Genomic DNA, 13,616 nt, shown 5'->3' with positions numbered 1-13,616 from the left:
ATATTGGCTTAATACATGTTGTAACTTATACTATAATTCTGTTTTATACACAGATAGTAATTCTACTACTGCACTTCTGTCAACTCTGCAGACAACATCAGGTTTCCCTCCCTTTTTTTCCTGTCAAAGGATTAATTTCTGGAGATTTACTTATCCAAACTGAGGGACCAAGGAAAGGTGTATAATATATTGCAGGTTGTAAAACCCTCATAGACAAATTTGCCTTTTTGGGTCATAAAGATAAAATTTACTTGACTCTTTAGTTTCACTTTTAGTGTCTTTCTTTCTTTTTTACTAAAACATTTTACTGTTTTTTTTTCAAACCACCAAATTAATGACACCAAGTTTGTGTTCCCATGCAACAAAAATTAGCAGTGGTGCAGGACAGATCCAGGATAAATCCTGAAAAGGGGACTTTACCATTGCATTAAACACTTGACTGAAAGACGGACATATCGGAAGCCAGTAGTGGTCACGCTGATGCCATCTTGGATCCAGGCAGGGTTCCATTACCAGACGGGTGAAGTGGATGTGAAGTGAAGTATCGTGTCATTCCTGCTGAACCCCCCCTGAGGACGGAGAAACGCAGGTCAAGTGCAGGCGTCCCCCCATCTGACACTGAGACGTGAAGCAAACCAAGTGCCACACCAGACAATAGGATAAATAGATTTTACATATCCTTGGTGTTTATTTTGTATTGTTTTGGTTAAAATTGTAATTACCAAAAAGAGGAAATTTTACTTATTTTTCTGCAGTGATAGATCCCCCTACATTCGTGTTCTTTCGTGTGGGGGCGTGAGTCTTCAGAAACGACTAACAACGTCAGTACTTGTAATTTCATTGGTGCAGTGTCTGTGTGGGAGGGCACTAAAATGGTGTGTAGTATTGTTGGCCTTTGCTTGGTCCCATCTCTGATTTATTTGAGCACTCCCTACATTACTCCATGTCCTGATTCAAGTCATGGGGTAACATACAGAGTGCTGAAGTTAATGGACTACTCATTGCTATGAGTTTTGACAGTTTGGTCATTATTTTTCTTATTGTCAACAAATCTCATGCGCAGAGCCAAACCAACAATGACTTGATCTACTTACATGTATTGTATGTGTATCCAAAAGATTGATATATCTTATTCCTCTGTGCTGTAGACCCCAAAAAATGTGGCTCATTGACATGTTTTTAATAGTTTTTGGAGAACAATGGAGGCACAGAAGATTACTATATATCAGGCTTTGGATACACACACAGTACTTGCAAGTAGGATCAGTTCATTGTTGGTTTGGCTCTGCACATGAGATTTGTTGAAAAATATAGAAAATATCCAGCCATATCCTTTAGCCATCACCGCGACTGGGCCCATGGAAGAGAGACAGAGAGGGGGGAAAAATGTCTTCTAATAATGGCTTGAATCTTAGAAGCTGTATCCACAAGTATGACAGAATGTGAAAAACATTTTTATCCTTTTTTGAAAAATGTAAAAGTATGCAGAGTAGCTGCTGTACAATTATATTTCCTTACACAAAAATAGAAGAGAATGCACATTTCATTTTTCTTTAAATGAAATGAAAATGAAATGAATGAAATTTTTCTTCAATTTCTTTACATGTGTGTTAGAGGGTCAAAGGTAAATGTACAAACAGCAGAAAACCATGTCAAATAACAATAGTTTTATTATTTCCATTATCAGCTGTTTAGTCAGCAGGCACTATTTCTTTTAAGCAGAACAACACGTCGGTGTTATTTCTAGAGTGAAGCAATAAAAGCAGAAAATTAATACTGTGTACAAAAATACAACCTCACTGTACAAACGCTGCACTGTACAAAACAAAGAGATGCAGACTCATCGGACTTCAGTCTCTACTGGCGTACTGGGGAGCACTTTTAAAGACTGAAACAGTCAAGCTAAGATTATTATTTTTTTCTTTCAATGGATCTTATTTACTGCATTTCCGGATGAGCAAAATTCATACCAAAATGACACCTACAATCACAACCTAAGCTATACACTATACGCAAACTCATTAATTAAATACATCCAGAAGGACCCGTTGGCAAAAATACTTTTATTACAGCCGCAGAATTTGTCACAATTTACTTTCACTCTTTTTCTGTGTGTGTTTGGTTGAAGAATACACTGACTACAGGCTTTTCACTACCCTCCCTTGTGTTGATTTCCTGCATACATTATGGTCTTTCCCTCCACTTCTTCACTTCTTGACTCACTGAAATTACATAACATAAGAACAGATACAGATACAGACACACATAAGCTGTGATCAGTTGGCGCAAACGCGACAGGAAAATATTGGTATAGTAATCTTCACAACATGCATTACCTTTTGGAAGGCTGCTGTATCCTCCTGTGGCCAGAGACATCCCACTGCCTCAAAACTCTCTCCTTGTCAATTTTCACTCTCTTGTGAACATGTGTAAGCACCAGTCCTGTGAGCTGTTCATTGGACATGCTGGCTCTGAGCCAGAGAATGACCTTTTGCAGGCACATGTTGTCACTTTAAGTGTAAGAAACATTTTCAACATACATTTTATGTTGGGAAAGAAGGCCATTTATATTGCTTGCAGAGTTTCAAAAGCTGATGTTGGCAGGGACTCATCTTCTGAGTGAAACTTGTGCCTCCAGCGTTCTATTTCCTGCTCCGCTGTGTCTGGGTCAGGTAGGTCTTCTCAGTACCACTCTACCAGCTCTTCCTCCCTTTCTGCTATCAGCTTTTCTTAGAGCTTTTGGTACTTGGTGAGCTGCTAGCATCGCAGGCTTATTCCTTTGAGAGAACCTGGCATCCAGCTCACTAGTGATTTGGTCTATAAATGGATAAAATACATTTACCCTGTAGTGGTCTTCCACTGAGTCTGTGGATTAGTTAGGCCTGTATTTCTGTTTCACAGATCTTCTCCGCTTGGCTGGGACCACATCGACAGAGTTGGGCGGGGCTGTGGGTTTTCAAAAACATGCACTGAATCCTCACTCACATCTTTGTTTGGCTATGACTTCACGTACATTTATTACCTCTTCATATGCTGTGATGATGTCCAAGTTAGTAGCATGCAATTGTTTGGTGAGGGGCTGCATGTCACCTAGAACATGGCTGGTTATCACAGCAGTAATGAAAGTCTCGAATGATTCCATACTATGCCAGAGATTATTAGCCTTTCCAGAGATGGAGGTTGGTTCTGTCCCCATGAGCAAGCACTTGGTGACAGCGGCAAAGAAAAACTGCCCTTTAGTTTTAGAAACCATGAACAGAACCGGGCTCTAGGTGGGCAGCCATCTGCCTTGACTGGTTGGGTTGAGAGAAAAAGAGGGAGGGGGAGATGAGAGAGAGAGACACAGAGGAGCACAGTGATAACAATAATAACAATAACAACAATAATAATAATAGAAATATGACTAATAATAATAGTAGTAGCAGTGGGCGTCAAGCTGGACTATGGGGGCAGCAGGTGGTCCACAACCGAAGGTCCACACCTGAGAAAGTACAAAACTACAGGGAAGATACCATGTTAGTAACATGCATTAATGGGACATGAATGCGTAAAGATGGAGAGGAAGAGGAGGAGAGGGGAGCTCAGTGCATGATGGGAACTCCCCTGGCAGTCTAGGCCTATAGCAGCATAACTAGGGACTGGTCCAAGGCACTACCAAATTGAGAGCATGGCTCCTACAGCAGGTGTACACCGCCCTGGGGTACAGTTCTTGGATTCTCTTTTGTACCTCACTCACTTTTCCACTCATTGCAGAGGCCCCATCATAGCCCTGACCCCTAAGCAAGGTTGCCTGAAGACCCCACTTTGTGAGCTGTCTGAGAATGGCTTCAGTTATTGTTGCTGCATCTTGTTTAAGTAAGGGACAGAAACCATGAAAATCCTCTTATCTCAGTTTTTTCTTCCTCTTCACTGATGTAGCAGACATATATGGACATCTGTTCAGTCCCACCTATGTCCATGGACTCACTGGCGAATACAGTGAAGTACTTTGCCTCCTTTATTTTCTTTAACAGAGTTTCTCTGACTGCTTCTGCTACTCATTCTGAGTTTGGGGGGAAAGGTAATAGTAGTAATAGCGTTCTTCCAATCAGCGAGGCCCTTTGTAATGACGCCAAACTTTGGACACTTGGGACCTTATTAAAGGTGAGGCAATGAGCACATTAGGTTGCATCTTGAGTGAGTGCATGAGGTGAGTAGCGAAGCCGTTCATATTTTTTTCTCCCACAAGACATAATATTTTAGCTTCTTTCCTCCAAATGCCCGCTGGGGATACTGCGCTGTTGCCACCCACTTATTTTGGAAACAAACAAGTTCCTCTGTATCTGTAAATACGTCACTCTGTGTGACTTTATCCTTTAATTTCACAGGATTGAAAGGATGTAAAGTGACTCCTGTTTCTCTGTTCTCCTCCTCTGTTCCTCTGTCTGTCCTGCTCTATGTTCTCCTCTCTGTCCTCATGGTCACATTTTTCTCTGGTTTCTTACGGTTTAGGTTTTTTTTTATTTAAACAAATAATCTAACGTATTCTGTCATAATCTTTTTGGCCTTCTCTTCTCTCACTGGTCAGTCTCTCACTGTTTTCTGTGGGAGGAGGGTTAGATCTTATTGATTACATCACATTATGTTGCGTAAAGATAATTTCAAATAAAGGGTTTGAATGAAAGCATATAATTATTATGAAAATATAGCAAGAGTAATACAGTGATAACACACAAAAAAACCCCAACACATCCAGGGTCTGCTATGTAGGTGTATTTTAACATTTTAAATAATCTGAGCACTTAGAGGGTTTTAGTGTTTTAATTTCCATACTAATTTCTATAGTTGTAAAATTCATCTTTAAATCTGTGCATTTAAAAATGTGAAAGGACGGGCACCTATTAAGCCAAAATATTTTATCAATGTAAAACACATTAATTACAGAATTTCATTTGAGAAAACCAACTCTGAGCCTGGCCTCTCTCTTTGCTGTTAACTAGTGTTTACATGTTCACTAGCTAGTTAGCTATCATAGCCTCAAGCCAGTTATCATTGCTTGAGTCCTGCACTGGGTGAAATTCTGCATACTGTATCAACACTGATGCTCTAGTTAATGTTGTTCATGAAAGCTTCTTATCTGTTACTTAACCTTTTACTTACCGCACACAGTAGGCTGCCTGGTCGATGCACAGATAGGGTAGAGACTAAATACCCTTGTTGGGCATACTGACCCAGTACGCCTTGTGGTACCGATGAAGATGTCCGAAGGCAGACACTTAAACAACGTTTTCAACTCCTGATTATACAGTTATATAGTGGTGATTTTTTTCAATTTAAAAAAAAATGCATACACACACACACACACACATATATATTCATAATTTTTTTTTTTTTCTTTTTTCTTTTTTCTTACCAAGGTCCGGACCTCAATGACTGCGGCTGTAGTTGTGCATATTTTTCTTTGGTGAGGCCTAATGAGATGCATTACCTTTTAAATGCAGAAATGTACTGAAACCGTTACCATCTAGAATATTGTCCACTTTTTGTAAAAGGAAACTTTTACTGTATACAAAATAAAAAGTTTACAATTAATTGATTTTTTTTTTAAAGGTTGACTATAAAATAATTTATAGATGGCATGTGCACACAAGTGGCTGTAAAACGCCTGTAATAATTGGATGGGATTGATTTACAGTATTGATTCTTTAAATCAAGCCAGTACTATATATATGTCAATAGTCATTTTGTATTTAGACTTTAATTGGTTAATGTACGCTTGTATGGGCAGCAGACTGTAAACACTCAACATCAGACATCAGAACAAATCAATGACCAGAGGAGGTCACAAACTGCTTCTTGTGAATATCCAACAATACAGTAATTGCACCATCATGCAGTCTGACTGAACACTGGACTCTTTTCTGCTGCCTTATCACTGTTTTTCACTTGCAAAGTACCTGAGTACCTGTTCAGAAAAACACAGGATCTCATAAAAATACAGCCATCTCATAGATAAAATGTGATATGATTAAACTGAGCAGCACTGTAGATTCAAAAATGATCAATTTCCACAAGTGTCAAAACAGATCTTGGTCACTCATGCAACAGAAAGTGTGCACACAATTGGTAAAACTGTCTGGAAATCTCTCGTGCGACGTAAAACAAAGAGTGTCATGCATTTTTTATGAACAATCAATAATCATTCCTAAACTTTCCACTGACGGAGCAGCAAAACAGCAGAGTCAAAACATGACAAGAGTGATTTGCAAGAACCAGTAAAAGAAAGCAAAAGTGATTCTCAGTCTTTTCACTACTGAAAGCCATACATGAGTGAAGCCCAAACAAATACGGGGCAAAGAAACTTCACTTGTCACTAAACACATTTGGGAAAGATCAGCTGCAAACTCCAGATATGTCAGCTCCAACAGTAGCTGCCTCTTTCGCTGTCCATCATGCATCAGGGGTATGCAAATGCAAAAAACTGTTAAAAAACATCAATAGCAGCAAAATATGAATAAATAAATGCATCATATCACAAAACACATTCATCTGTGGGTTTGTTCCACGTGGCACAGATCACAACAGCAAAAATAAAAACAGAATTATAGAAAAAATTTTTCAGAAGTGGACTTCCAGAAATAGCTTCAGTAGTTTTGGAGCTAAACTGCACTACACACTGTAGATCAAAGCATCAGTCCTAAAGACACCTCATTCTGGATTAAATGAGGGCTTCCCAGTGATGTCTTCATGCTGAAGGCAACACATACTGAACCTACAGTTTGCTACTGTATGCTGGGCTATCAAACAGGCATCGATGGCCCCCCTTCACCAACGGGCCGAGTGATGATCAACTTGTGAGCGCTGCTCTGTAAGTGCTTTTGAGGACCTGAAGGTCTTGAACCATGACTTGATCACTCTTTGCTTTCCGTGCGTGTTCTTCTGATGACTGAAGAGAAGAAGCTTCGGCCTTGTTGTGGTCCCATCAACATTGGAGCCTGATTCTTGTGGATGATCTCAATCTAGTGTGAGGAAGAAGCAAAGAGTTGAGTTTTAGTTTCTGCAAGCTGCTGGGCAGAGTGACATTTAGAGAGACATTGAAGGAAATGGCACTGTGATGAAACATTGTCTGTGTGTCTGTAGGTTCCTTGTTTCAGGAGGTCAAGTCAACCAACTGCTTTACTTTTATCAACCAAGGCTCCAGTATACTCAATCAGAGGTGCTTGTTGAATGGTCGAATAGCTATGGACACTTCCTACCCCCACACCTTTCCATCTGGGGCTGTGCACGACAATTTCTGTAACCTCCCAAAACTGACAAACTGACATTCACACTCACTTCATGCAGTGATTGATCAGGTGTGAGAAAGGAGCCAGGGTTTGAACTTTCTAAAGCTCTTTGTCATTGTTTACACACCTATTTCTGTCACTTTTACTGTAAACAACCGAGTGCAACACTACGAATGCCTGAAAATGTGTGCTGTCATCCCCATATTTAAACATTAACGCGTCTCACCCCTCTCTACGATCGTCGGCTTTACACTCTGCTTTTGAGTGTGACTATTTAGAACAGCTATAAACACTTTTGCCCTCCAACGCAGTTGGACAACACATCATACAAACCAGTTGTTTTTGAGCATAACCTGGTCTTTATGAGTCACACCTGGGTAGAGGTTTCAAAAGCCTTTCCACCTGGGCAGAGTGGTGTTAAATTTACTAAACACATTAATGCTGTCAAGCTTCCTTCAGGAGGAAGATCACACTTTCAGCAACACTAATGATTTGGCTTTATGATGACAATATTGTCAATTGTTTTTTACTTTTAAAGTGCAGGGTGTAATGCATATTGCCAACTCTAGGGCTTGGTAGAACGGCTTAAGACATTTTGCCAAATACATGTAATATCTCGTTTAAAGGTACCCTGTGGAATTTTTTTGTTAACAAACCGAGTTATGTTTACGTTCACTGTTTCTCACCAAAACTTATATAGTGTGTTCGAGGCCAAACAAATGTGTTGAATTCATTTCCTTTCTCGAAACATTTGCAGAGTTGATTTTTGGAAGAATTGGAAACATTCATTGTTTACATCCATTATTCTTTCTTCTAGCCTTTGTTGACGCATTTCAGCCACCAATTGCCAATAACTGGAATAGCGTGAAACCATCGGCGGGACTGTGTATCATTTCACCTACATGCCTGTGCGAATGAATGGTGACCTTGTGTTTGTGCACAAAATAACTAACAGTGACACGCTCTTAAAAACATTACTCCATAGCGCTACTAGTGGTCAACAACTCCACAGGGTACCTTTAATATATCCATCTGAATGGCACTCAAGAACATTGGAAACCATGAATCTTGTTAAAATGCTAATAAAGCTGGTTCAAAGCTGGTTTGTGTTTAAATTCACAAAAACAGAATCACACAGAGATTCTACAGCAATATGAGGAACAGTTTATATAAGCAGCAGTTAAGGGATATTCTATATTTTTGTTATTGTCAACAAATCCCATTAAATGAAGTGTTTTCTGTGTAGCCAACACCTGATATAGCTAATTTCTCTGTGCCATAGACCTCCAATGTTGTTCAGTGAGCCGCACCGGTGCACTGAGTGACATATTCGTTCATTATTATGGACATACTCATTCTTTTTTTTTTTTTTACTAGGTATTAGGTAGTTTATTTTGAGTCAATCCACATACACTGTCCTGCTGATGTAAATACCAAATCTGCCTCTGAAAGTGGTCCAAAACAAATTAATTATTAGTCCAACTTGAGTCATAAATAAACACAACAGTGCCCTGCTGGGTTTTTTTTAGCTTTTTAAAAAAAGAAACTATATACTGGATTCCTGAGCTACTTTGAAGGATTTATGTCTTTGAGTAGGAGGAGGGAAAATAATGAGAGAAAGCCTAATGCATTGTTGGTTTTAGTCTTTCATGGGATTTTGCTGATAATAACAAAACTTTAGAATATCGCCAGCCTTATCTTTTAAATCACTCATATTTATCCAAATGAAACAATCAATTTACTGACTATAGTTTCACACATCCCACTGTTATCTCTCTTATAACAACAAAAAGTGTCCCATATGGGTCCTGGGTCCATATGGGTTCTTGTCAAATGGGGTCTGTTTCCTAATGAGTGCATATATGAGGGTCCTTAATGTGACAAACCACGAGAATCCCTGAGGTTCATGACTCTGAATAACAAATGGTTACACACATTTTGGTGGATTATGGTAAAGTATGGGCTTTATGGATATAATTTCTTACAACATCCTGTTTCCCAACAACGATGCCATTTCTGTTGAAGGTTGAAATTGTAGATCAATGGACTAACAAATACCAACCATCAAGGGATGTCATATTAGGTGCACAGTTCATTACACTGTTGTACTAAGAGTATAAACGCAGTAATGGGGAGAGGAAATGCTACCATCTGCATTAAAGGGACCATGTTCACTTCAAAGGAAAGCTGCCATTTATTGTACTTTGACCCACAAGCAATTACATGCTTTTGAGGGCTTTCCGTCATCATTAAACATGATTGAACTTAATGTTTCTGATGTACTTTACAAAATACATGATAATCTTTCTGGGTAAGACATTGGTCACAAACAGAGGATCTACAGGAATATTTGAATTAATTTGGAGGGTAACCGGGTTCTGTTTTAAGGATGTGACATTAAGGGAGACCCATTACGCTCATTTCCAGCACTACATTTTTATTCTAGGATCCCACTAGAGTAGCTTTGCATGATTCACATTTCAAAAAACTCCTAATTTATCTTATACTGGCCTTGTATGCAGCCCCTCAGTTCAGCCTCTGTCTCTAACAGGCGGTCTTAGCTCCTGTCTCTTTAAGGCCCCCTTCCAATGAGCCCACTCTGTTGGCCAGCTTTCTAGAAGCCTGCCAATGCGCAGCCATCAGAGCTATCAGAGTTGTGTTAAGTTACCGCTGATGCAAAGCCAACATATGCTGCTTTACTGCTTCCTATTAAAAGCTTTTAAATTACTAAATAACGGGAGACTCTTATTGTCAAGAATTTAGAGGAAATTAAATGTATTCCTCACCGAATTAGCAGAGCTTCATTAGCAGTGCTAAAAACCAGTCGACACAATAACATATGGAGATATTTGGAGCTATTTGTTCAGCGGATCAGTCAGAAATAATGCAGGGAGGAATACTACAAGCTGAAACAGCCACAGTGATGATAATGTTTGATGAAGGGCTGCAGGCGACCAACACACCTCCAAGACGTGAACTGCTTATTTTACTTTGCCGTGCTGTGTAATGGAAAAACACTCATAGAGTGACTAACACTCATAGTGACTACCCCCAAAACAAGGGGAAAATGCTATAATCATGTGCAGTCTGAAGCTGGTGCTTTTTGCTCACAGGGAATACTTCTTCATATTTATACCTCATGAACATCCCACCATGTAACATTATATATATGACTGACAATAAGGAAAAGCATAATAGGTTCCCTTTAAGCATTTAAAGCTATAGTGCGGAACATATAAATGAACGTCCATTACAATCAAGTCCTTGCCAAATGAGTTCACACAATGCTGATTATGCCTACAACCGCCAGATAAATCACTCTGTATTTCACAGTATATGGAGTTTTTAAATCTGGTGTCTGTGGCAACACTCCCATGCTGGCCAGATGAATGATTAGTGCACATGCTCCATGGGCAGAGCATGCACACCAGAGACTCCCGCTAGCTGAGCGGCTAACTTCCCATTAGCCCTCAGCTAACTTGAATGGGAGATAAAATAATTGAATTGTGTGGCTCTTCTAGACTTTCCAAATGTTATCGGACTGAATGGATCAAAATCTGATAGTGAAACAAATCATTTCGCAGGACGCTCAAAACAACTGTGTGTATCCACTGTTTTACAGCTGCAACAGTAGCAACAGAGTAGGCTACTGCAGAGCCGATGACCTAAGCATGTCTTGACAGTGTTTTTGTAATTACTCTCACTGCGAGGAGGGGGAGACAAAAGTTCTGCACTGCAAGTTGAAATGCACCAAGAGCCCTAGAGCAATAAGACTATCAGACAGAAATAAAAGCGATTAAAACAAATGAATAATGTCTGTAATGTACTCCGTAGCCATAAAAAATCACCCAAAAGCAAAAAAACTAAGAGGGCATTACATTTAAGACATAGAAAAGTGGAATTTTACCAGATTCCTGTCTGAAAATAGAGTGCAAATTGACTTCATAGCAGACCTGGTTATCAAGGAGACAGTGATACATGTCATATGTCGCTTCAAAATGCAAATGGTTTTAATGGTGTTAAATATGTTATGCATGCAGAGGAACTGAGAAGCATTTGCATAGTTGTTGTTGTTAATAATTAGTGGGATAACATTCCATTTGAACTGTGATGTTTTTATAAGCATTTTACAGGTCGACTGATTCAAATTCAGCAGCAACATAATTATGTATTGTCAGATCCTAACTTTGCTCTGTGGAGTTGTGCCAGCAGATACAAGAGCACTTGCAGGCTACTTGTTTTGTCATGCACTGTGTATTTTAGCTTTGCCTGGATGATCCATATGTAAATCTTGGCAGCACTTCATCTGCAGTGGCATTGTAATTAAAGCTAAACACAACTGTAATCAACACAAACTGAGGAGTTTCATTTTGAAAAATTGAACATCTTGGACAGAGAGCAAACACTTGTGTACTTGCGGAGGTAGATGTTTGAGATGTAGACGGTAAGCAAATTAGAAGAAGTAAGACTTGCATCATTAAGTATTTGTTATCATAAATTACAGCACAAAAAAACAAAGCAATGATTTGTGTGAGAAATGGAAGGAACAAAAGACTGCAACTGATCACAAATCTTTCCTATATTTTGAAACCAGTAGTTTGCTTTTATTGTGCCGTAAGCAAAAAATGTCATACAGTATTGGCTGTGTTTTGTCTTTGTTTTTTGATTTTAACATCAACCTGCTCAGGGACTGCAGCCATTGAGGTAAAATCTGGCACATTTGTGTCATAATGACATAATTTAATGTGCCCCTGATTAAGTGATACTACTAGTAAAGTAAAGCGACATAAAGTAAAATCAAGTTTTAATCAGTCACTAAAGCCTGAGGGACTTTCGTACTTTTAATTTGTAGGATTGCAGTTAACAGGCCACAACAGTACTATCAAAGAATGACTCCTAATACAAGAAAAATTGGATTTAATGATTTTTATATAATGTTTCCATTAGAAATAGTATTGTGTCTACTACACAGTCTGATGTGATGAAATTTTAACCTGTCACAGTTACAAAAGGTGATGCTGCAGATTTGATGCAACACATTCAAAGATTTGGGTTAATAATATTTCCCCTGAACAATTAAGTATTTGATTTAATCCCTACAGTAAACAGTATGTTACTGCTAAATGGTTTGGCTCCTGTTTGTATGAACCACCTGTGTGTGATACATATTGAGGAAACACAGTGGATACATTCAGTGACTTACGGTGCACGGAGTCTGCATCCACGGTTCACCATCAATCTGCATCGGAAGTGATTTACTGGTTCTGTCAGTGAAAAACAAGAGAGGATGTTCTGATTAAACTGTATGAAAATGTATTAAACAAAAAAACTGCTTAAAAAACAGTTTGCACCAGGCAACTTAACATGTCCCAGACAGGAAGTGATAGTTGCTCAATATTTCAATAACCAAATTCTGTATTAAATGTTTTTGTTTTGCATTTTTGACTTCAGGCTTTTTGACTTGACAACCCAATGCTAAAAAAACGATGCAAACAAAACAAGACCAACAAAAATGATAAAATCACACATTTGACCAAAACTGTGAAGTAGAGTTGTGTTCCAGTTTAAAGCTGACCTGATGGTCACAGAGGAGCACTGTGCCAGACGTCTTCCAGCGCTCTTCAGGCCAGTGTAGATCTGACCCATTTCCATGGCTCCTTCCAGTCCAACCACCTCCAGCAGCTGGTCAGACAGGTCTAAAACACAAAAATACATCTTTTTTTTAAAACAAACTTAAGGCTCACTTTAGAATAAGCTCAGTTTATGTAATGGCTCCAGATGCATATTCTGTCAAGACATGAGTTCATAAGTCGGTTACTATATGTATGCTAGACGCATTAATGATATGCTCTCATAGTAGAACCATTTCAATGATGTAGTGTTTTAGACTGCAAACTATTCTAAAATGTTTCAGTAAGTGATTTAATATTGAATAAATACAGCATTTGTATTCCTTGTTGCCCTTCAGTGTTGCTCATTCTATTTAAAAACCAATAAGTACACAGAAAAAAATCTTCCAGTTAGTGAGACTGTGAGAAGAAGCAAGAAATGAAGGATAAAGGGAATTTGTGAAAGTGAGAAGGAAAGAGAGGATGAATAACAGAACATGATACGTCACTTCAGACTTTTCCTTCTGCTTCTGAATCATTTAACATTCACAGTTTAAAAAAAAAAAGAAAAAAGGTTACAAGAGCAAGCTAGAAACAAAACAGCTATTAATTAGATTGCACCGGCAATGCAAAGCAATCTTGTGATAATATAATTATTAATTTCTCTTCTGTTTTGCAGTTATGAGCATTGATTTTGCCCCTGCTGGAAGCCCAGTGTCATGCAGGGCCCATCTGTTTCAGA

General features: G+C 38.9%; 1 protein-coding gene and 1 long non-coding RNA gene across 4 annotated transcripts in view; both read right to left on the bottom strand.

Moving 5' to 3' along the window:
* Positions 1 to 1,652: 1,652 nt before the first annotated feature.
* Positions 1,653 to 3,292, bottom strand: LOC121906150. The gene is made up of 3 exons (XR_006098546.1): positions 3,023 to 3,292; positions 2,337 to 2,946; positions 1,653 to 2,222 (listed from the first exon to the last, which is right to left on the bottom strand). It is a non-coding gene; the product is annotated as an uncharacterized LOC121906150 (long non-coding RNA).
* Positions 3,293 to 5,707: 2,415 nt separating this feature from the next.
* Positions 5,708 to 13,616, bottom strand: part of dgkb (diacylglycerol kinase, beta) — a 79,747-nt gene continuing 71,838 nt past the window's right edge. For all 3 annotated transcript variants that reach the window (XM_042425249.1, XM_042425247.1, XM_042425248.1), the window contains 3 exons: positions 12,841 to 12,961; positions 12,469 to 12,529; positions 5,708 to 6,998 (listed from right to left, as the gene is read on the bottom strand). In XM_042425249.1, the coding sequence (XP_042281183.1) occupies positions 6,891 to 6,998; positions 12,469 to 12,529; positions 12,841 to 12,961 (290 nt within the window). In that variant the 3' untranslated portion in view covers positions 5,708 to 6,890. The remainder of the gene's footprint in view (positions 6,999 to 12,468; positions 12,530 to 12,840; positions 12,962 to 13,616) is intronic.

Source organism: Thunnus maccoyii, chromosome 10 (genome assembly GCF_910596095.1).
Source record: "Thunnus maccoyii chromosome 10, fThuMac1.1, whole genome shotgun sequence".
In the NCBI taxonomy this organism is placed as follows: Eukaryota; Metazoa; Chordata; class Actinopteri; order Scombriformes; family Scombridae; genus Thunnus; species Thunnus maccoyii.
The sequence above is the reverse complement of the archived record's forward strand: the minus strand, read 5'-3'. Positions and strand labels throughout refer to the sequence as shown.